Here is a 24600-nt window from a genome sequence, read left to right as displayed (position 1 = left end):
CCGAGCCTGTGGGCTTGCGTTGGAGGCTAATTCGGAGGCTGTGGGCACGAAGGATGACGGGCTGGGTCGTTGGCCAATGCCCCATTGGTTTGAAAGCTGAGGAGGCTGGTGTTGAACAACGGTGAGGCTGGGTTGAAGATTGCTAAAGGCTAGGTCTACGGCTAATGAGGCTGGGTTGATGGCTGGGACGGAGACTGGTGAAGGCTGGGTCAACCGCTGATGAGGCTGGGTCAAAGGTTGGGACAAAGACTGGTGGGGCCGGGGCCGAGGTTGGTGTCGAACACCGACAAGGCTGTGTGGAAGATTGGGCTGGGTTGAAGACTGGTGAAGGCTGGCTCAAAGACGTAGGTGAGCTGGGAGATGGTTGGGATAGTGAAGCTGTTGATGTGTGGTTCACTTCCATATTGAAGAAGTCGGCTGTGGTTGAAATGGCGGCGGTAGTGGGTTCAGGTGTGGAGGGTGGAGGGTGCCTGTGAAGAAGGGTTGAGGGGGATGTTGGATATAGAGAGTTTAGGGACAGAGAGATCTGGGATAGGCAGGGGATGGAGAGAGGAAGGCTGGAGCGGTGGTGGTGTCAGGAACTGTACCCGAGAGTGATTGGAAGGAAGAGAGGTAGATTTAATGATTGGGGTGGGGTGTGGCGCGATGCTCAGGGGGGTGGTTGCTCTGGGGTTGGAGTGTGTTGCGTGTTGTGCTGGGGGTGAGGAAGGATGGATTTGTGGCCTCCAGGTATGAGAACGAGATGACTGCACCTTCTGACCCAGCAGGGGGAGCAGAGCCAGAAGAGGCAGCAGGAACGGACAACAGAGAAGACAATATGGGGAGGGGAGAAAGCATGGGGGAAGACAGACACCGATGTGTTGTCTGCAATCTCCTGGCCAGCAGGGGGAGCAGTTCCAGAATCGTCAGGAAGTGATCCTGCATCCCAGACCGGTAGAGGGAGCTGTGGAGTTATTGGTGGAAACAGCTAGGCTAGCAAATGAAGCAGACGCTGCGGCGCTGCCATCTGGAGACTGGTAGGTGACTTCACGGCGAATGGGATTGTAGGGCATGATGTCATCGTCGGCAGTCCGTTGTTCAATGCTGCATGTGCTTGTGGGGCCCTCTCCGCAGATGGACCTGTTGTAGAACGAAAACAGCACCGCTTTGGGATCTCCCCGGTATAAATTGATTGCTTGCTCGCAGAGGAACCTCTTGAGGCCGACCACTATCCAGTCTGTGATGGCTAGTGGCTTGCACTTGTTGCCGCTGTAGGCCGCAAATCACACTCGAGAGTAGCAAGAGGAGTTAGCCAAGGTAGCTGGTGTGGTGGGCCTTATGGCGCTTGTCAGGCGACACCGGGGATGTGCGGCGTTGGCAAGAGAGTCAAGTGGAGGAGGCTGGGAGTCGCTTTGAGACGACAGGGATTCACGGGGCTGGCGGATGGGTCTGGAAGGTCTGGCTGGGTATCTGGGCCTGGGGTCCCAGGTGCTCAGAAGTGGTGCTTTTTTCGGGTGGATCGTGGCGATTTCGTTGGCTCCCAGTGTCTGTCTGGAGTGACGGGGGCGCCAGTGGATGGTTGGACCGGCTAGCTCGGTCTGGCTGAGCGCTGTAACTGAATATCCTAGAACAGGTCTTCATCGGAAGGAGAGAGCTGTTCCATGGCGAAGGTGGTGAGTAACAAACAAACTAATCATTATTGAATAACTAAGCGGAAACTGTGAAAACAAAGACCTAGCGGTTAAAAGGGCCTAGTTGGTCAAATTAGCCATAGAAATGGCAATTGCAAAAGCTGTCGGGCAGGCAAGAGTAGCGAACTACGAAAGCTTGCGACTTCTGGTATAACTCAGGAAGCAAACACACAGGTTAGTGGTAGAAAAAGTATAAATGCAGGCAATGATTAGAGGGGAGGGATTGAGAATGTTTCGGGTGTGGTCTTTCCTCCCAAACGTTGGCTACATAAATATAGATGCAGTAGTCCTATGCTATTTTGGTATCTGTATCTGTTGCCTGGTGTAACATTTTAATCTATTCAAAATAGCCAAATCAAATCAAATGTCTATCCAGACAGTCTGATGTGTCCACAGAGGTAACTAAGAGGAGGCAGGGAAGTGATGAGCTGTGATACTGTATCTAATGTGGCTTATCACACTCCAATTAACACGCTCCACTTCTAATCTCATAATAAAATAAACTCAACAACAGATGGTTTACATCTGACCGTCTCTCTCTTTCTCTCTCTCCGATCTCATCCCTCCATCCCTCTGTGATCCCCCCCTCCCATCCTGCTGTCTTCTACTTCTGATGCTCAGGGAAGTGAGATAGATGAGGGGGTGGGAAGGAGGGTGGAGGGGATGGGTTCAGGTAGGGTCAAACACTCTTTTTCACAGAGAAGGAAAAAGTATGCTAGTTAGGAATGAAGGAAGAAGAGGGGAGAAAGGGGAGGTTAGGGAGGTTGAGGATGTCTAGTAATGATGCCTTTTAATGTTGCGAATAGTGGCACGCACACACAATCCATTGGGGAGAAACAAGCAGAGAGAGGGCACACAAAAAGGGAGAGATCGCATGACTGAAGGTAATGAGAGAGAATGGACAGGGCTGTACACGTTAACCACTACATGAACACGACACAAAAACAATCAACAGAGAGAAAACGACCTTGACTTGACCTGCAAACCAAACGAAAATTCTGACATCCATCACTCATCTGGTGTATGCAGTACACTGTACACAGAAATCTACGGTGTTAGTGGACTGATGAAACCCCGCTCCTGCTTTGAGCTACTGATGGCTTGAGTGGCCTTTAATAGGGCTGTGTGTCTGTGTGTGTACGTGTTATTTCTGTGTTAATATTCTGCCACTGTCCCAGCTAGAACATTTCGTTCCTTGGAAGTTGTGGGAACGTATGTTTTTGGTTTCCCATTGAACTTACATTTTTAGGTTGCAGAGAGGTTCTGTCGGAGTCCAGAGTATAAATATAAACATATATATATACAGTACCAGTCAAAAGTTTTAGAACACCTACTCTTTCAAGGGTTTTTTCTTTATTTTGACAATTTTTTACAATGTAGAATAATAGTGAAGACATCAAAACTATAAAATAACAAATGGAATCATGTAGTAACCAAAAAAGTGTTAAACAAATCAAAATATATTTCATATTTGAGATTCTTGAAATAGCCACCCTTTTCCTTGATGACAGCATTGCACACTCTCCAGGAGATGGCGGATGCTTTAGTCCAGGTCTGGGAGGAGATACCTCAGGAGACCATCCGCCATCAGGAGCATGCCCATGCGTTGTAGGGAGGTCATACAGGCATGTGGAGGCCTCACACACTACTGAGCCTCATTTTGACTTGTTTTAAGGACATTACATCAAAGTTGGATCAGCCTGTAGTGTGATTTTCCACTTTAATTATGAGTGTGACTCGAAAATCCAGACCTCCATGGGTTGATACATTTGATTTCCATTGATAATTTTTGTTGTCAGTACATTCAAATATGTAAAGAAAAAAGTATTTAATAAGAATATTTCATTCATTCAGATCTAGGATGTGTTATTTTAGTGTTCCCTTTATTTTTTTGAGCAGTGTATATAAAGGCAGCAGTCTTTAAGGTGCAGGGTGGAGTAACTGGGTGGTAGCCAGCTAGTGACAGTGATTAAGTTCAGGGCAGGGTACTAGGTGGAGACCAGCTAGTGATGGCCTTGAGATAGGAGCAGTCTCTCGGTCCCAGCTTTGATGCACCAGTACAGACGTTCCGAGAACGTGTTACAGTAAGACTTTTACTAACACTTCCAGCTCAGTTTGTGTAAACTGTTTTAAACTCCAGGCACAGATATGGCACATGAAAAATCGGTTGCTTAGGCATTAATCTTCCAAACACATTTATTCGTTGTGGCGGCACAGCTTCAATGAGATTCAAACCTGTGATCTTCTGTTCTCTATCCATGGAATTAGTTCACAGCGCCGCCAGGGTGGAGCTAGCATGCCGTGTTTTGTTTTTTTTACTCATACAAAGCTGTTCATTTTAGACTATTCAAACAGACCAAATTTCAAAGGAAACAAGCACTCATTAAGATCAGGTGTGGCCAATTACTGGTTGCAGCCAACCCACCTGAACACAATTATCAAGATAGAGGAGAGAGAGAGAGAGAGTTTGTTGATGCTGAGAACGGAATGTCTGTTGTTTAAATGAGATTCTTAGATCATTCTCCGAACGCTACTAAAATGTTTTGTCAGGTTCTGCAGTGATAGACGGAACAGTTTAACTTTGATTGTATACAAGTGAAGAACAAAAAAAATCCAACTTATTATTACATGGAATGTGAACACTTAAAGAGATTGTCAGCAGATGTGGTTTTCTTGCAAGAGTTACATTTCAAAAAAGGAGAAATTTCAAATTAAAAGAGGCGCTGGGTTGGAAAGGTCTATGCTGCCAAGTACTGCAGTAACAGCAGGGGTGTAGGTTAGGGCTGTTGTGGTGACCGTATTACCGCCACACTGGCAGTCACCAGTCATGAAGGCAGTTAAATGTCATGTGACTGTTTAGTCACGGTAATTAGGCATCTCCAAGCTCTGATGCTGCTGCTGGTCATTACTAGCCTACCAAACTTGCTAACGGTCTGCTACTCAGGACTACATTGTCCATTTAATCACTCTGACATCAGTGTAATCGAAAATCGAATCAAACACTTCATGAGAGCCTATAAGCTCATGTTGCGCGACATTTCTATAGGCTATGTAATTGTGTGAGAAAACAGAGTGAAGGCCTCTATTACACACAGGAGGATATCACCAGCTTTCGATAGGCTAGACCTACTATATTTATTTCTCAACCTTCCTATTATTAAGCACATTGCTTCTCTGTAAAACAGGAGTATAGCCGACCTGGCTGGCATGAAAATGAACCACAGGAAAAGCGTCCTCCATTCACCATTTTAAGTGCACAGGAAAAGCGTCCTCCATTCGCCATTTTAAGTGCACAGGAAAAGCGTCCTCATTCGCCATTTTAAGTGCACAGAAAAAGCGTCCTCCATTCGCCATTTTAAGTGCACAGGAAAAGCGTCCTCCATTCGCCATTTTAAGTGCACAGGAAAAGCGTCCTCCATTCGCCATTTTAAGTGCACAGGAAAAGCGTCCTCCATTCGCCATTTTAAGTGCACAGAAAAAGCGTCCTCCCTGCACGTGTTTCGAGACAGATGTATGATAACGGTACATTCTAAATCAAAACCAATTTCACACATACAGTTGTAGCAACATGAACTCTTATTCACATCCGTTCATTTACACCCCCTTAAGGAACATTTTCTGACAAACGACCACTTACAGTTGAAGTCAGAAGTTTACATACATTTAAGTTAGAGTCATTAAAACTCGTTTTTCAACCACTCCACACATTTCTTGTTAACAAACTATAGTTTTGGCAAGTCTGTTAGGACATCTACTTTGTGCATGACACAAGTCATTTTTCCAACATTTGTTTACAGACAGATTATTTCACTTATAATTCACTGTACCGCAATTCCAGAAGTCTACATCCACTAAATTGACTGTGCCTTTCAAATTAGGTCATGGCTTTAGAGAGCTTCTGATAGGCTAATTAACATAATTTTAGTCAATTGGAGGTGTACCGGTTGTATTTCAAGGCCTACCTTCAAACTCAGTGCCTCTTTGCTTGACATCATGGGAAAATCAAAAGAAATCAGCCAACACCTCAGAAAATATATTGTAGACTTCCACAAGTCTGGTCCATCCTTGAGAGCAATTTCCAAATGTCTGAAGGTACCACGTTCATCTGTACAAACGCACAGAATAGATCAACTTTTGTACTATGGGGGATAGTAGATTGACATAGGCTAGTGCATTTGCTGTTCGTTAGGTCTACTCATGTTGATGGCTGACGAAAAGTAAATGTGGACAGTTCTTCCAATATCTTCAATATGCACCTGTGAATTGGATAAGGACGCACGCAGTTGTGTCACCGATGTGTATGTCTTCACTTGTAGCCTGTGAGAAAGGGGCGGCAGGGTAGCCTAGTGGTTAGAGCATTGGACTAGTAACCAGAAGGTTGCAAGTTCAAACCCCCGAGCTGACAAGGTACAAATCTGTCGTTCTGCCCCTGAACAGGCAGTTAACCCACTGTTACTAGGCCATCATCATCATTGCCTGGTTAAATAAAGGTAAATAAAAAAGACCTGAGTGATGGAGAGCCATGTGACTGAGAGGTGCTTCAGACGCACCACTCAGGGAGTCGGGCACAATGCAGCACTCTGAGCCAAGCGGGCTGTCATGTGCCTTTTACTGAGGAGTACCTTCCGTCTGGCTACTGATTGGTGGAGTCCTGCAGAGATGGTTGTCCTTCTGTAAGGTTTCTCACATCTCCACAAAGGAACTTTGGAGCTCTGTCAGAGTTACCATTGGGTTCTTGGTCACCTCCCTGACCAAGGCCTTTCTCCTCCGATTGCTCGTTTTGGCCAGGCGGCCAACTCCATGAAGCGTGGTTCCAAACGTCTTCCATTTAAGAATGATGGAGGCCACTGTGTTCTTGGTGACATTCAATGATGCAGGAATGTTTTGGTACCCTTCTCTAGATCTGTGCCTCGCCACAATCCTGTCTCGGAACTCTACGGATAATTCCTTCGACTTCATAGCTTGGTTTTTGTTGTCAACTGTGGGACCTTACATAGACAAGTGTGTTCATTTACAAATCATGTCCAATCAATTGAATTTACCACAGGTGCATGCCAATCAAGTTGTAGAAACATCTCAAGGATGATCAATGGAAACAGGATGGACCTGAGCTGAATTTCGCGTCTCATGCAAAGAGTTTGAGTACTTACTTAAATAAGGTATTTCTAAAAACATTTCTCAAAATGGTTTTCCCTTTGTCATTATGGGATAATTCCCGAATGCACTGTACAGTATATTCCCAAAAATGTGTACACCCCTTCAAATGAGTGGATTTGGCTATTTCAGCCACACCCGTTGCTAACAGGTGTATAAAATCGAGCCCACCGCCATGCAATCTCCATAGACAAACATTGGCAGTAGAATGGCCTTACGAACGAGGTCAGTGACATCGGATGCCACCTTTCCAACAAGTCAGTAATCTGATACAAAACATTAGCACAGAGAAAAGCACCCAATGTACACAAAAAGCACCCTATTTACACAACACATGTCACTCAATTTAGTGCTTTCTACTTCCATATGTGAAACAGTTATTTCAGTTATTAAAACCAGGAAAATATGAAGATATCAGCAGATATCCCTGCTGATTACAGATCCATATGTTTAATCCAATAAAATAATAATACAGAATGGCAAAAGTCTTGGCAAGACTTAATACATACAGAGCCTTCAGAAAGCATTCACAATCCTTCACTTTTCCCACATTTTGTTGTGTTACAGCCTGAATTTAAAATGCATCAGATTGAAATTGTGTATGACTGGCCCACACATAATACCCCATAATGGCAAAGCGAAATGTTTTTTTTTTAAACTGAAATGTCTTGAGTCATTAAGTATTCATCCCATTTGTTGTGGTAAGCCAGGAGTAAAGTCACATAATAAGTTGCATGAACTCACTCTGTGTTCAATAATAGTGTTTAACATAATTTTGAATTACTACGTACACCCTACACATACGTCCCTTTTTTCAGGACCCTGTCTTTCAAAGATTTTTATTTATTTTATTTTTATTTCACCTTTATTTAACCAGGTAAGCTAGTTGAGAACAAGTTCTCATTTACAACTGCGACCTGGCCAAGATAAAGCATAGCAGTGTGAACAGACAACACAGAGTTCCACATTGAGTAAACAATTAACAAGTCAATAACACAGTAGAAAAAAAGAAGAAAAAAAGAGAGTCTATATACATTGTGTGCAAAAGGCATGAGGAGGTAGGCGAATAATTACAATTTAGCAGATTAACACTGGAGTGATACATGATAAGATGGTCATGTACAGGTAGAGATACTGGTGTGCAAAAGAGTAGAAAAGTAAATAAATATAAACAGTATGGGGATGAGGAAGGTAAAATTGGGTGGGCTATTTACGATAGTCTATGTACAGCTGCAGCGATCAGTTAGCTGCTCAGATAGCAGATGTTTGAAGTTGGTGAGGGAGATAAAAGTCTCCAACTTCAGTGATTTTTTGCAATTCGTTCCAGTCACAGGCAGCAGAGAACTGGAACGAAAGGCGGCCAAATGAGGTGTTGGCTTTAGGGATGATCAGTGAGATACACCTGCTGGAGCTTAGTTCAAAATTCTCCAATTTTATCTCCCTCACCAAGGGAGGCGTGTGGGTGCAGTGCAGCAAACGGTTGAAAAGCGTTTAAGAGCAGTAGGAGGCCACGGAAGGAGTGTTGTATGGCATTGAAGCTCGTTTGGAGGTTAGATAGCACAGTGTCCAAGGAAGGGCCGGAAGTATACAGAATGGTGTCGGGGGGGATGACTGCGGCAGCTTTCCAATCCTTGGGGATCTCAGACGATATGAAAGAGAGGTTGAACAGGCTGATTTGATTTGATTTGGTAATAGGGGTTGCGACAATGGCGGCGGATAGTTTCAGAAATAGAGGGTCCAGATTGTCAAGCCCAGCTGATTTGTACGGGTCCAGGTTTTGCAGCTCTTTCAGAACATCTGCTATCTGGATTTGGGTAAAGGAGAACCTGGAGAGGCTTGGGCGAGTAGCTGTGAGGGGAGCGGAGCTGTTGGCCGAGGTTGGAGTAGCCAGGAGGAAGGCATGGCCAGACGTTGAGAAATGCTTGTTGAAGTTTTCGATAATCGTGGATTTATCGGTGGTGACCGTGTTACCTAGCCTCAGTGCAGTGGGAAGCTGGGAGGAGGTGCTCTTGTTCTCCATGGACTTTACAGTGACCCAGAACCTTTTGGAGTTAGAGCTACAGGATGCAAATTTCTGCCTGAAGAAGCTGGCCTTTGCTTTCCTGACTGACTACGTGTATTGGTTCCTGACTTCCCTGAACAGTTGCATATCGCGGGGACTATTCGATGCTATTACAGTCCGCCACAGGATGTTTTTGTGCTGGTCGAGGGCAGTCAGGTCTGGAGTGAACCAAGGGCTATATCTGTTCTTAGTTCTGCATTTTTTGAACGGAGCATGCTTATCTAGAATGGTGAGGAAGTTACTTTTAAAGAATGACCAGGCATCCTCAACTGACGGGATGAGGTCAATATCCTTCCAGGATACCCAGGCCAGGTCGATTAGAAAGGCCTGCTCGCAGAAGTGTTTTAGGGAGCTTTTGACAGTGATGAGGGGTGGTCGTTTGACTGCGGATCCGTCGCCGATACAGGCAATGAGGCAGTGATTGCTGAGATCCTGGTTGAAGACAGCAGAGGTGTATTTGGAGGGCCAGTTGGTCAGGATGACGTCTATGAGGGTGCCCTTGTTTACAGATTTAGGGTTGTACCTGGTGTGTTCCTTGATGATTTGTATGATAATCATTTGTAACAATCCCAAACACTTCACAGATCTTCATTGAAAGGGTTTAAACACTGTTTCCCATGCTTGTTCAATGAACCATAAACAATTAATGAACATGCACCTGTGGAACGGTCGTTAAGACACTAACAGCTTACAGACGGTAGGCAATTAAGGTCACAGTTATGAAAACGTAGGACACTATAAAGGCCTTTCTCCTGACTCTGAAAAACACCCAAAGAAAGATGCCCAGGGTCCCTGCTCATCCGCGTGAACGTGCCTTAGGCGTGCTGCAAGGAGGCATGAGGACTGCAATACTGTGAGATGCCTAAGACAGAGCTACAGGAAGACAAGACAGACAGTTGATCGTCCTCGCAGTGGCAGACCACGTGTAACAACAACTGCACAAGATCGGTATATTCGAACATCACACTAGACTGTCCGCAATAGGCTGAGAGACGCTGGACTGAGGGCTTGTAGGCCTGTTGTAAGGCAGGTCCTCACCAGACATCACCGACAGGTACAGGATGGCAACAACAACTGCCCGAGTTACACCAGGAACGCACAATCCCTCTATCAGTGCTCAGACTGTCCGCAATAGGCTGAGAGAGGCTGGACTGAGGGCTTGTAGGCCTGTTGTAAGGCAGGTCCTCACCAGACATCACTGGCAACAATGTCGCCTATGGGCCCAAACCCACCGTCACTGGACCAGACAGGACTGGCAAAAAGTGCTCTTCACTGACAAGTTGCGGTTTTGCCTCACCAGGGGTGAACTGGCAAATCTGGTGCAGTCCATGAAGAGGAGATGCATTGCATTACTTAATGCAGCTGCTGGCCACACCAGATACTGACAGTTCCTTTTGATTTTTAGGGGGGCCAATGGTGACTTTAAAACAGTTATAGAGTTTAATGGCTGTGATAGGAGAGAACTGAGGATGGATCAAGAACAATGTACTTACTCCACAATACTAACCTAAATGACAAGTTGAAAAGAAGGAAGCCTGTACAGAATAAAAAATATTCCAAAACATGCATCCTGTTTGCAATAAGACACTAAAGTAAAACTGCAAGAAATGTGGCAAAGAAATGTTATGTCCTGAATACAAAGAGTGGTGTTTGGGGCAGGCAAATCACTGAGTACCACTCTTCATATTTTTATATATGGTGGTGGGTATGCTTGGTGGTATGGTGGTGGGTATGCTTGTCATCGGAAAGGACTACGGAGTGTTTTTAACGAAAAGAAAGGGAATAGAGATAAGCACAGGCAAAGTTCTGGAAGAAAACCTGGTTCTGTCTGCTTTCCAACAAACACTGGGAGACAAATTCCTCTTTCAGCAGGACAATAACCTAAAATACAAGACCAAATATACACTGGAGTTGCTTACCAAGACCACATTGAATGTTCCCGAGTTGCCTAGTTACAGTTTTGACTTAAATCGTCTTGAAAATCTATAGCAAGACTTGAAAATGGCTGTCTAGCAACAACCAACTTGACAGAGCTTGAATATCTTTTTAAAGAATAATGTGCAAATATTGTACACTCCAGGTGTTCAAAAGACTCACATCTGTAATTTCTGCCAAAGGTGATTCTAACAACTGGAGTGAAGAGGCGACTCCGGGATGCTGGGCTTCTAGGCAGAGTTGCAAAGAAAAAGCCATATCTCAGACTGGCCAATAAAAATAAAAGATTAACATGGGCAAAAGAACACAGACACTGGACAGAGGAACTCGCCTCTTCACTCTTGACATTGAGACTGGTGTTGTGCGGGTACTATTTAATGAAGCTGCCAGTTGTGAGGCGTCTGTTTCTCAAACTAGACACTCTAATGTGCTTGTCCTCTTGCTCAGTTGTGCACCGGGGCCTCCCACTCCTCTTTCTATTCTGGTTAGAGCCAGTTTGCACTGTTCTGTGAAGGGAGTAGTACACAGCATTGTACGAGATCTTCAGTTTCTTGGCAATTTCTCTCATGTAATAGTCTTAATTTCTCGGAACAAGAATAGACTGACGAGTTTCAGAAGAAAGTTATTTGTTTCTGGGCATTTTGAGCCTGTAACCGAAACCACAAATGCTGATGCTCCAGTTACTCAACTAGTCTAAAGAAGGCCGGTTTTATTGCTTCTTAAATCAGAACAACAGTTTTCAGCTGTGCTAAAATAATTGCAAAGGGGTTTTCTAATGATCAATTAGCCTTTTAAAATGATAAACTTGGATTAGCTAACACAATGTGCCATTGGAACACAGGAGTGATGGTTGCTGATAATGGGCCTCTTTACGCCAATGTAGATATTTCATATTAACAAGGTCTACAATGTATTTCTGATCAATTTCATGTTATTTTAATAGACAAAACATTTGCTTTTCTTTCAAAAACAAGGACATTTCTAAGTGACCCCAAACTTTTGAAAGGTAGTGTCCTGTATCTGATGAAATTGCTTTAGAAAGGGGCACAAGACAGGGATGTCTTCTCTCCCCCCTCGTTTGCACTGGCAATTAAATCGCGTGCTGATAGACCCAAACGTAACAGGTATCAGAATTGGTAGATATGACAATAAACTAAACTTATTTGCACATGATCTTCTGATATACCTGACCAATATTGAAAACACAATGCCCTCCTTGCTAAAAATATTTTCAGAATGAATAACTCATGATCTACAGAAATACTTTAAGTGGACCACAAAAAATATAAAATACTTAAGATGCTTAATAAGTGACAACAATCAAATACATGAAGATAACTTTATCCCATTACTCAACTATGTGAAATCAGATCTAATTAAATGGAACAATCTTCCCATAAATCTCACATGTAGAATAAACCTCTTCAGAAGGGAATGGCTCCAAAAGTTTATATAATTAGTCTCGGTAATACAAATTACCCCACTGAAGACATTCTTTAAAAAAGTATATTCGGTCATAACAGACTTTATATGAGCAAATAAAACTCATAGAATAAAAAGTAAAGTTTTACATCTTCCTATGTCAGAGGATGGCTTTAACCTTTCAGACTTGGAGTTGTATGCCCAGAACCTTTTTAAAGTGTCGATTTTCTCAGGATAAAGCTAAGAACATTAACAACTTCATAGTTAAAAACACTAAAACAATATGGAAGAAAATGTAATTAATTCTACGCCCTAAAAACACAACCCAGTGGAACAATCCAGAGGCTAGCCGATAAATGGGTCCAAAGGCATAAAAAAAATGAAAATGACTTGGTAACAGGAAATCAATATATTTCCATGACAGAAATAAAAAGCTATTTTTGTCACGACTTCTACCGAAGTCGTTGCCTCTCCTTGTTCGGGCGGTGCTCGGCGTTCGACGTCACCGGTCTTCTAGCCATCATTGATCCTTTTTTCATTTTCCATTGGTTTTGTCTTGTCTTCCCACACACCTGTTTTCAATCCCATTCATTACCTGTTGTGTATTTAACCCTCTGTTTCCCCTCATGTCTTTGTCAGAGATTGATTTGTTGTCAGTGTAGTGTGATTGTTTGTATAGGTGCGCGTCGGGTCTTCGTACCCATGTTTTGTTTGTACATTTATTGTTATGGAGCATACTCGTGGAACTTTATTAAAAGACTCCATATTTAAACTCCATTTGACTCTCCTGCGCCTGACTTCCCTGCCACCTATTACATCTATGCGTGACAATTTTGGACTGATCAATGTAAGATATTTTCAAATACATGCAACTTAATAGTTTCATATCAAGACATTTCAAATTGAAATATTTTGGACATCAGAGTAATCTTGAGGGAACCCTATTTGAGTCAGAATTGTATTTATATGATAGGTAAGATTGACAAAACCTTGCAGAGAGCCTATCCAACTGACAATCTCTGCTGGAAACTGCTGGAACTGATAACTTATAATTGGAGGGAATGTGGAGGGAATGTTGGAACATAACTAACGAAATTACAGTTGACAAAAATGTATGCTTAATCCAGTATAAACTAATGTTTAGAATGTATTATACAAGAGACAAATTCTACAGCACAACGGCATAGTCATGTCTTAAGTGTAGAACTAACACTGACTCACTAATCCATGCATTCTGGGAATGCTATAAAGTTCAAAAGTTATGGGCAGAGTTAGAAAGTTGGCTGTCAGAATACATTGTAAATGTACTTTTAGTCCGTCTGCCTGCATAGGCCGTCATTGTAAATAAGAATTTGTTCTTAACTGACTTGCCTAGTTAAATAAAGGTTAAATAAGTACAAATAAATAAATACATATTTCAAGACTGTCACGACTCCCGCCGAAGGTGGCTCCCCTGCCTGTTCGGGCGGTGCTCCCTGCCTGTTCGGGCGGTGCTCCCCTGCCTGTTCGGGCGGTGCTCCCCTGCCTGTTCGGGCGGTGCTCCCCTGCCTGTTCGGGCGGTGCTCGGCGGTCGTCGTCACCGGCCTACTAGCCGCCACCGATCCCTTTTTCCTTTTCTGTTAATTCAGTCGTATTAGTTGCACCTGTTCATATTTGTGTTTTCTTGATTTTCTAGTCTATTGAAGCTTGTTAGGTCCGCTCTAGTTTGTGCGGGATTATTTTGTGTTCACGTTTAGTGTTGGAGGTGGTTTTGTGTTCTGGACCGTTTTACCCTGTGTTTTGGGTTGGTCGGTGTTTTCCGCCCTGTGTTTGGGCACGACCGTTTGTGCCGGGATAAATGACCTATTTTTTTCTTGAACCCTCTGCCCTCTGCACCTGACTCCTACCTTCCACTCCTATTCATCCGTGACAAAGACATGGCAAACGACGGTGCAGTGAGCTACCCGACGGGTTGGACGATACTTTTCTCGTCAATCATCTTTGAAAGAATGTATTCTAAAAAACTGGATATCAACCAATCCTCCATTGTTAACACAATGAAAATGTAAAATGCTTGATTATCTAAATGTTGAAAGCGTGTTGGTGATGGAGAGAAACAAAATGGCGCATTTTGAGGCCATGTGGTGAAGAGTGATACGGGTGCTGGAGATGTGGGTGTGAGCAGGTGGGTCTGGGCAGGGGTGATGTTGTGGATGTTTGTGTGCATCTGTATTTTGTCATTTGTATGTATATATATGTTTGGTATTGGACAAAAAAATAAATCATAAATCTAATCATAAAAATATGTTTTCTAACATTCTCTGAACTATTTGAGAACATGACTTTAAATAGAACCATGAGGAAACCTGTAGGAAACGTTATGCTGAAGTACTGAAATACCCACTATTTTTCTTACCGTTCTCTGAACACAATGTCAAACCAGTTGGATAACGTTCCTAGAACATTACCATCATTGAAATGAAATGTAACCATGTTTGAACATTTTGGAAACCTTCTGTTAAAGTAATGAAATACCAAGAAAAATATACTTTTTCGAGTTCCTTAAATGTGCTGAGAATGTTCCAAAGACAAGCAACTACTCTGCACCATTCCTAGAAAGTTGTGGGAAGGTTGTACGCAAAATAACCATAGGGCAAAAACGCTTTCACCAAGATCTAAGACACATATGGTTCTCAGAACGTTATGCGCTAGCTGTGGTGACTTCCATCGATTTAGAAATCAAAATATTGATATGGTGGATCCAATGTAAAAATGATTTTACATGATGATGCACATCACACCAATTCATTTCTCTTTTACATTGCTATGGCAATTCAGAATCCTAAAAATACAAAAATCATGCAAAGCAAAGTTGGTAGAATGTGTGGTTGATAAGAGCAACAGTGTAGATTTAAAAACTCATTCCATGGTGATTTAATTCATAATATGACAGTTATGATAATATCACAATTGAGAAGAGCAACTTGAGTAGAATTTGAATTTTAGAATGTTCGGTTGATAGGCAATATTGATTTGGAACTCAGTTTTGGTGGCAACAACCCCCAAGCCTAGACATGTGACTTGCTTCTGCTGTGCAAGATTTTCAAAATCCAACAATGAGCTTCAACACCCAGGGATTAAACCAGTCTGGACAATGAGCTTCAACACCCAGGGATTAAACCAGTCTGGACAATGAGCTTCAACACCCAGGGATTAAACCAGTCTGGACAATGAGCTTCAACACCCAGGGATTAAACCAGTCTGGACAATGAGCTTCAACACCCAGGGATTAAACCAGTCTGGACAATGAGCTTCAACACCCAGGGATTAAACCAGTCTGGACAATGAGCTTCAACACCCAGGGATTAAACCAGTCTGGACAATGAGTGGCACAGGGACAGTATCAGTATCTTCCTGCCATCATCAATGGTAAGAATCAAAAAGTACATTCTTAACATGAATTGGTTAATTGCTTATTTTGAAAGAATTTAGGTACATCTACAAATGGATCTATGTGTGCCTTTGGGTCAGGTGTCTCAGAGATCTTGCATTGTGAGTGATACTGGAAGTCCCTAAACATAGCCAGCTTCCGCTACCACAATCAGCACATGCCTGAGCAGGAGAACAATGTCTTTTCCACAAGCACACGGAGATGAGACCCAAGGTGGCGTTTTCCAGGAGAGTGAGGAGTGGCTCTTTTCTGATGAAGAGATGGGGAAACTGGAAGCCATTACCGACGGTTGGAGTTGGCTCCCGAGATGGCCTTATCTGATCTCTGATTTATATTGGCAAAGTAGTAGAAAGATAAGATACATAAGTATAGTAAGGCTATTGTCTATTTTATATCAATAAAAAATCTTTATTTTGAAAGTTTGTCTTTGTGCAGGTGCATGCTTGTGTGTTTGTACATGCATTTGGGTTTTCACGCAAATGTTTGTGTGTGTGTGCATGCATACAGTCCTGGCCAATCGTTTTAGAGAATGACACAAATGTTAATTTTCACAAAGTCTGCTGCCTCAGTTTGTATGATGGCAATTTTCATATACTCCAGAATGTGATTAAGAGTGATCAGATGAATTGCAATTAATTTAAAAGTCCCTCTTTGCCATGCAAATGAACTGAATCCCCCAAAAAACATTTCCGCTGCATTTCAGCCCTGTCACAAAAGGACCAGCTGACATGTCAGTGATTCTCTCGTTAACAGAGGTGTGAGTGTTGACGAGGACAAGGCTGGAGATCACTCTGTCATGCTGATTGAGTTCGAATAACAGACTGGATGCTTCAAAAGGAGGGTGGTGCTTGGAATCATTGTCATTCCTCTGTCAATCATGGTTACCTGCAAGGAAACATGTGCCGTCACCATTGCTTTGAACAAAAAGGGAACAAAAAAGGATGTTGCTGCCAGTAAGATTGCACCTAAATCAATCATTTATCGGATCATCAAAAATTTCAAGGAGAAAGGTTCAATTGTTGTGAAGAAAGCTTCAGGGCACCCAAGCAAGTCCAGCAAGCCCCAGGACCGTCTCCTAAAGTTGATTCAGCTGAGGGATTGGGGCACCACCAGTACAGAGCTTGCTCAGGAATGGCAGCAGGCAGGTGTAAGTGCATCTGCACACAGTGAGGCAAAGACTTTTGGAGGATGGCCTGGTGTCAATAAGGGCAGCAAAGAAGCCAGTTCTCTACAGGAAAACCATCGGGGACAGACTGATATTCTGCAAAAGGTATAGGGATTGGACTGCTGAGGACTGGACTGCTGAGGACTGGACTGCTGAGGACTGGACTGCTGGAGGACTGGATTGCTGGAGGACTGGATTGCTGAGGACTGGACTGCTGAGGACTGGACTGCTGAGGACTGGACTGCTGAGGACTGCTGAGGACTGGACTGCTGAGGACTGGACTGCTGGAGGACTGGACTGCTGGAGGACTGGACTGCTGGAGGACTGGACTGCTGGAGGACTGGACTGCTGGAGGACTGGACTGCTGAGGACTGGACTGCTGAGGACTGGACTGCTGAGGACTGGACTGCTGAGGACTGCTGAGGACTGGACTGCTGAGGACTGGACTGCTGAGGACTGCTGAGGACTGGACTGCTGAGGACTGGACTGCTGAGGACTGCTGAGGACTGGACTGCTGAGGACTGGACTGCTGAGGACTGCTGAGGACTGCTGAGGACTGGACTGCTGAGGACTGCTGAGGACTGCTGAGGACTGGACTGCTGAGGACTGCTGAGGACTGGACTGCTGAGGACTGGACTGCTGAGGACTGCTGAGGACTGGACTGCTGAGGACTGCTGAGGACTGGACTGCTGAGGACTGGACTGCTGAGGACTGGACTGCTGAGGACTGGACTGCTGAGGACTGGACTGCTGAGGACTGGACTGCTGAGGACTGCTGAGGACTGAGACTGCTGAGGACTGCTGAGGACTGCTGAGGACTGGACTGCTGAGGACTGGACTGCTGAGGACTGGACTGCTGAGGACTGACTGGACTGCTGAGGACTGGACTGCTGAGGACTGCTGAGGACTGCTGAGGACTGCTGAGGACTGGACTGGACTGAGACTGCTGAGGACTGGACTGCTGGGACTGACTGGACTGCTGAGGACTGGACTGCTGAGGACTGGACTGCTGAGGACTGACTGCTGAGGACTGGACTGCTGAGGACTGGACTGCTGAGGACTGGACTGCTGAGGACTGGACTGCTGAGGACTGGACTGCTGAGGACTGGACTGCTGAGGACTGGACTGCTGAGGACTGGACTGCTGAGGACTGCTGAGGACTGGACTGCTGAGGACTGGACTGCTGAGGACTGCTGAGGACTGGACTGCTGAGGACTGGACTGCTGAGGACTGGACTGCTGAGGACTGGACTGCTGAGGACTGCTGAGGACTGGACTGCTGAGGACTGGACTGCTGAGGACTGCTGACTGGACTGCTGAGGACTGGACTGCTGAGGACTGGACTGCTGAGGACTGCTGAGGACTGCTGAGGACTGGACTGCTGAGGACTGGACTGCTGAGGACTGGACTGCTGAGGACTGGACTGCTGAGGACTGGACTGCTGAGGACTGCTGAGGACTGGACTGCTGAGGACTGCTGAGGACTGGACTGCTGAGGACTGGACTGCTGAGGACTGGACTGCTGAGGACTGGACTGCTGAGGACTGGACTGCTGAGGACTGACTGCTGAGGACTGGACTGCTGAGGACTGGACTGCTGAGGACTGGACTGCTGAGGACTGGACTGCTGAGGACTGCTGAGGACTGGACTGCTGAGGACTGCTGAGGACTGGACTGCTGAGGACTGGACTGCTGAGGACTGGACTGCTGAGGACTGGACTGCTGAGGACTGGACTGCTGAGGACTGGACTGCTGAGGACTGGACTGCTGAGGACTGGACTGCTGAGGACTGCTGAGGACTGCTGAGGACTGGACTGCTGAGGACTGGACTGCTGAGGACTGGACTGCTGAGGACTGGACTGCTGAGGACTGGACTGCTGAGGACTGGACTGCTGAGGACTGGACTGCTGAGGACTGGACTGCTGAGGACTGGACTGCTGAGGACTGCTGAGGACTGGACTGCTGAGGACTGGACTGAGGACTGGACTGCTGAGGACTGGACTGCTGAGGACTGCTGAGGACTGGACTGCTGAGGACTGGACTGCTGAGGACTGCTGAGGACTGCTGAGGACTGCTGAGGACTGGACTGCTGAGGACTGGACTGCTGAGGACTGCTGAGGACTGCTGAGGACTGCTGAGGACTGGACTGCTGAGGACTGCTGAGGACTGGACTGCTGAGGACTGGACTGCTGAGGACTGGACTGCTGAGGACTGACTGCTGAGGACTGCTGAGGGACTGCTGAGGACTGCTGAGGACTGCTGAGGACTGCTGAGGACTGCTGAGGACTGGACTGCTGAGGACTGGACTGCTGAGGACTGCTGAGGACTGGACTGCTGAGGACTGCTGAGGACTGGACTGCTGAGGACTGGACTGCTGAGGACTGGACTGCTGAGGACTGCTGAGGACTGCTGAGGACTGCTGAGGACTGCTGAGGACTGCTGAGGACTGGACTGCTGAGGACTGGACTGCTGGAGGACTGGACTGAGGACTGCTGAGGACTGGACTGCTGAGGACTGGACTGCTGAGGACTGCTGAGGACTGCTGAGGACTGGACTGCTGAGGACTGGACTGCTGAGGACTGCTGAGGACTGCTGAGGACTGGACTGCTGAGGACTGGACTGCTGAGGACTGGACTGCTGAGGACTGGACTGCTGAGGACTGCTGAGGACTGGACTGAGGACTGGACTGCTGAGGACTGCTGAGGACTGCTGAGGACTGGACTGCTGAGGACTGGGGAAAAGTCCTTTTCTCTGATGGATCTCCTTTCCGATTGTTTGGGGCATCCAGAAAAAAAGCTTGTCTGGAGAAGACAAGGTGAGTGCTACCATCAGTCCTGTGTCATGCCAACAGTAAAGCATCCTGAGACCATTCATGTGTGGGGTTGCTTCTCAGCCAATTTTGCCTAAGAACACAGCCATGAATAAAGAATGGTACCAACACATCCTCTGAGAGCAACTTCTCTCAACCATCCAGGAACAGTTTGGTGACGAACAATGCCTTTTCCAGCATGATGGAGCACCTTGCCATAAGGCAAAAGTGATAAGTGGCTCGGAGAACAAAACATAGATATTTTGGGTCCATTGCCAGGAAACTCCCCAGACCTTAATCCCATTGAGAACTTGTGGTCAATCCTCAAGAGGCGGGTGGACAAAAAAAAAACACAAATTCTTACAAACTCCAAGCATTGATTATGCAAGAATGGGCTGCCATCAGTCAGGATGTGGCCCAGAAGTTAATTGACAGCATGCCAGGGAAGATTGCAGAGGTCTTGAAAAAGAAGGGTCAACACTGCAAATATTTACTCTTTGTATCAACTTCATGTAATTGTCAATAAAAGCCTTTGACACTACTTGTAATTATACTTCAGTATTCCATAGTAACATCTGACAAAAATATCTAGACACTGAAGCAGCAAACTGTATGTACATTTATATTTGCGTCATTCTCATTGTGTCACTTTTGGCCACGACTGTACGTGTGTGTGTGTGTGCGTGCGTGCGTGCGTGTGTGTGTGTGTGCGTGCGTGTGTGTTTGAAGCACTTCGTTAGTGTGTTTACGTAGCTGGGTGAGTGATGCTTGACGGAGCATTTCTGTGTGCTTTGTGTAGTTTATCAGGGCTGTGTGATTGTGGAAGAGTTGTGTCCTGCATGCTGGGTGCCATCCAGATACTTCTCAAGCACATAAACGTGTTTGTGTGTCTTGGATGGGCCATGTTGGTGTGTGTGTGTGTGTGTGTGTGCGTATTTGTACGTTTTGGACAGGTTGTCCATGAAATGAGACGGATGCTGCTCTGGGGTACAGAGAGGATGAAGAGAGAGCTAGAAAGAGAGAGAGACAGAGAGACAGACAGAGAGACAGACAGAGAGACAGACAGAGAGACAGACAGAGAGAGACAGAGAGAGACAGAGAGAGAGAGAGAGAGAGAGAGAGAGAGAGAGAGAGAGAGAGAGAGAGAGAGAGAATGCCCTGTACACAGATGTCACTCATCCACTAATCAGGATGGGCCCAGAAAGGTCAGGCTGACAAACAGATCCATATGACAGATCAATCAACCAGAGGAACGAGTGGAGCAGAGGCAGATGCTTAGTCACTTCCTGTCGACTGGAAGAGATTGTACTGTAACATTAAACGTAAATAATCACATCATCAATGTCCCAATCACTGTACGTTCTAATCACTTTAATCTGGGTTCAGTCGGACCCCTGAATCACAGAACAGCTTGAAATTCACCTTCACTAAAAATAAATACACAACTGTTCATTAAACATACAGTAATCATATGAATGAATATAAAATGGTTGGATATCAATTTATTTAATATGGAATGATATCATACTTCGGTATACTGTACATGCTACACAAATAGACTCTTACTTCACAAACAGAAATGGTGTATGGTATGATATTTCTGTATATTGACACTGCCCAAGCTTGACCATCTCTCTCTCTCTCTCTCTCTCTCTCTCTCTCTCTCTCTGTCTCTCCCACTCTCTGTCTCTGTCTTTCTCTCTCTCTCTCTCTCTCTCTCTCTCTCTCTCTCTCTCTCTCTCTCTCTCTCTCTCTCTCTCTCTCTCTCTCTGTCTCTCCCACTCTCTGTCTCTGTCTTTCTCTCTCTCTCTCTCTCTCTCTCTCTCTCTCTCTCTCTCTCTCTCTCTCTCTCTCTCTCTCTGTCTCTCTCTCTGTCTCTCTCTCTCTGTCTCTCTCTCTCTGTCTCTCTGTCTCTCTGTCTCTCTCTCTCTCTCTGTCTCTCTGTCTCTCTGTCTCTCTGTCTCTCTGTCTCTCTGTCTCTGTCTCTCTGTCTCTCTCTGTCTCTCTCTCTGTCTCTCTTTCTCTCTGTGTCTCTCTCTCTCTCGTGTACTTTAGATGGCTTGATATTATGGAACCTCTTTACTCTGCATTGATCAGTCAGTTATGCCGCAGGACCATGAGTGTGTGTGTGAGATTCCTCATCAATCAGGGAGGATTAAAGCAATATTATCTTCTCACACACAGGAATATTCTGGAGCGAGTGTGTGTGTGTGTCTGGGGAGGGGGGGGGGGGTTCCCTCCATAGGACACAAGGTGATTAAGAGAAACCCTATGTGGCTTGATAGTAGAGTGACAGTTGAGACTCAAGTAGGTGGAGGAGAGGAAAAGCAAGGGATGATTTGTCAAGTGTGCTGTGTATGGAGAGCGGGTTAGAATGGAGGGATGGAGGGAGTGGAGGGGGAGACAGCCCAGCTGTCCTGTCTGGACTTGAGGACCAAGAACAACACGTACCAGCATTACTCAAAGAGTGCGCTAGGAAAAACACTTCCGCTGAAATAAATTGAATGGTTCCACAGTAAATAGCTCACAGTGATGTACTGACAACCAGCTGGTTGTATTTATATACAGACACATACCGCGACGTACAAGCACATGAACGCAAAGCAATCACACACACTCAGTCTGACACACATAGAGGCAAACACATACAAACATATACATGCAGTCAAACAGCCCCTCTCTCACTGTCACACACACACACACACACACACACACACACACACACACACACACACACACACACACACACACACACACACACACACACACACACACACACACACACACACACACACACACACACACACACACACACACACACACACACACACACCTTCCGACATCTTGGTTAACTAACACACAGTGATCCGAGCCAATCAGACCGATGGAGAAATTCATTAACGAGAACAGAGATGACACAGGCCTGATTGAGTTAGCAGAGATGTGGAGGGAAAGAGACACAGGGTTTCTTCTCCCTCTCAATCTCTGTCTGTTCTTCCCTCCCTTTCTCCTACTCAGGGTCTAAGGCCTTGCAAAGCCCATAAGGGATGCTTGACCAGTCCCTCCATCTGTCTCTTTCCCTCCTTCTGCCCCCCCCCCTTGATCAATCTCCCCCACTCACCGTCGAAGGCCTTGTACTGTCCGTTGAGGGAGGCTTGCAGGGCTCGTCCAGCGTCTCTGATCAGGCCCTGCATCTCGGTGCGACTCAGGTTGGATAGGCTGTCCTCCATGACACTGGTGCAACACGTGTAGCCCTGGGGACAGATCCTCAGGTGCTCTCCTAGTGGAGGGAGAGAGAGAGTAGAGAGTCGATTAACACTATAGGTCACTTAGCATCACAGGTTTGACAGGTACGGTTTGGCCACACTGTAGTTGCTTAGTCTTGCCAGTGACATTGACTGATTGATTGATTATCTGGTACCGTCCACAGATCAACACAAAACATTTCCGTTATATCTAAGGACATACAGCACGGCAAGAGCCTTATTGAAGCGACAGGAAGTTGCACTTTGATGCAGACGCTATGGATGAGCCCTTGTTTACTATGGACGAGCCCTTGTTTACTATTCACAAGCCCTAGACGATGAAGCAGAAACGGCATACCGGACACCAAGATCAGGGCCCGTAGCCGCAAAGTGTCTCAGAGTGCTGATCGAGGACCTGTCGTTACAATATTATTCATTGTGATCTAAAAGGTGAAATGCTACTCTGAGATGCTTCATCTCTGGAAGCATCGGAGTGAGATGGAAGGATGGGATAGGGTCGGGAACTCATGTCAACGGGGATATACGGTCAAGAAAAGCTTCCACTACAACCTTGAAATTAATACATTGTTCTTTACATGAAAAAGGTATGGACGTACAGTTGAAGTCGGAAGTTTACATACACTTAGGTTGGAGTCAGTAAATCTCATTTTTCAACAACTCCACAAATTTCTTATTAACAAACTATAGTTTTGGCAAGTCGGTTAGGACATCTACTTTGTGCATGACACAAGTCATTTTTCCAACAATTGTTAACAGACAGATTATTTCACTTATAATTCACTGTATCACAATTCCAGTGGGTCAGGAGTTTACATACACTAAGTTGACTGTGCCTTTAAACAGCATGGAAAATTCCAGAAAATTAGGTATTGGCTTTAGAAGCTTCTGATATGCTAATTGACATCATTTGAGTTACTTGGAGGTGTACCTGTGGATGTATTTCAAGTCCTACCTTCAAACTCAGTGCCTCTTTGCTTGACGTCATGGGAAAATCTAAAGAAATCAGCCAAGACCAAAGAAAGAAAATTGTAGACCTCCACAAGTCTGGTTCATCCTTGGGAGCAATTTTCAAACACCTGAAAGTACCACGTTCATCTGTACAAACAATAGTACACAAGTATAAACACCATGGGACCACGCAGCCGTCATACCCCTCAGGAAGGAGACACGTTCTGTCTCCTAGAGATGAACATACCTTGGTGTGAAAAGTGCAAATCAATCCCAGAACAGCAGCAAAGGACCTTGTGAAGATGCTGGAGGAAACAGGTACAAAAGTATCTATATCCACATTAAAACGAGTCCTATATCGACATAACCTGAAAGGCCGCTCAGCAAGGAAGAAGCCACTGCTCCAAAACCGCCATAGAAAAGCCAGAGTACGGTTTGCAACTGCACATGGGGACAAAGATTGTACTTTTTGGAGAAATGTCCTCTGGTCTGATGAAACAAAAATAGAACTGTTTGGCCATAATGACCATCATTATGTTTGGAGGAAAAAGGGGGATGCTTGCAAACTGAAGAACACCATCCCAACCATGAAGCACGGGGGTGGCAGCATCATGTTGTGCTGGTGCTTTGCAGCATCCTGTTGTGGGGGTGCTTTGCTGCAGGAGGGACTGGTGCACTTCACATAATAGATGGCATCACATGAAAGGAAAATTATGGGAATATATTGAAGTAATATCTCAAGG

At 45.3% G+C, this 24600-nt stretch overlaps 1 protein-coding gene across 1 annotated transcript in view; it reads right to left on the bottom strand.

The window, feature by feature from the left end:
* The window catches only part of LOC124009333 (glypican-1-like), a 123053-nt gene that overhangs the window by 44813 nt on the left and 53640 nt on the right, over nucleotides 1-24600 (bottom strand). Inside the window, exon 3 of the mRNA XM_046321005.1 lies at nucleotides 22765-22923. Within this exon, the coding sequence (XP_046176961.1) occupies nucleotides 22765-22923 (159 nt within the window). The remainder of the gene's footprint in view (nucleotides 1-22764; nucleotides 22924-24600) is intronic.

This window comes from Oncorhynchus gorbuscha, linkage group LG22 (genome assembly GCF_021184085.1).
Source record: "Oncorhynchus gorbuscha isolate QuinsamMale2020 ecotype Even-year linkage group LG22, OgorEven_v1.0, whole genome shotgun sequence".
NCBI lineage: Eukaryota > Metazoa > Chordata > Actinopteri > Salmoniformes > Salmonidae > Oncorhynchus > Oncorhynchus gorbuscha.
The sequence above is the reverse complement of the archived record's forward strand: the minus strand, read 5'-3'. Positions and strand labels throughout refer to the sequence as shown.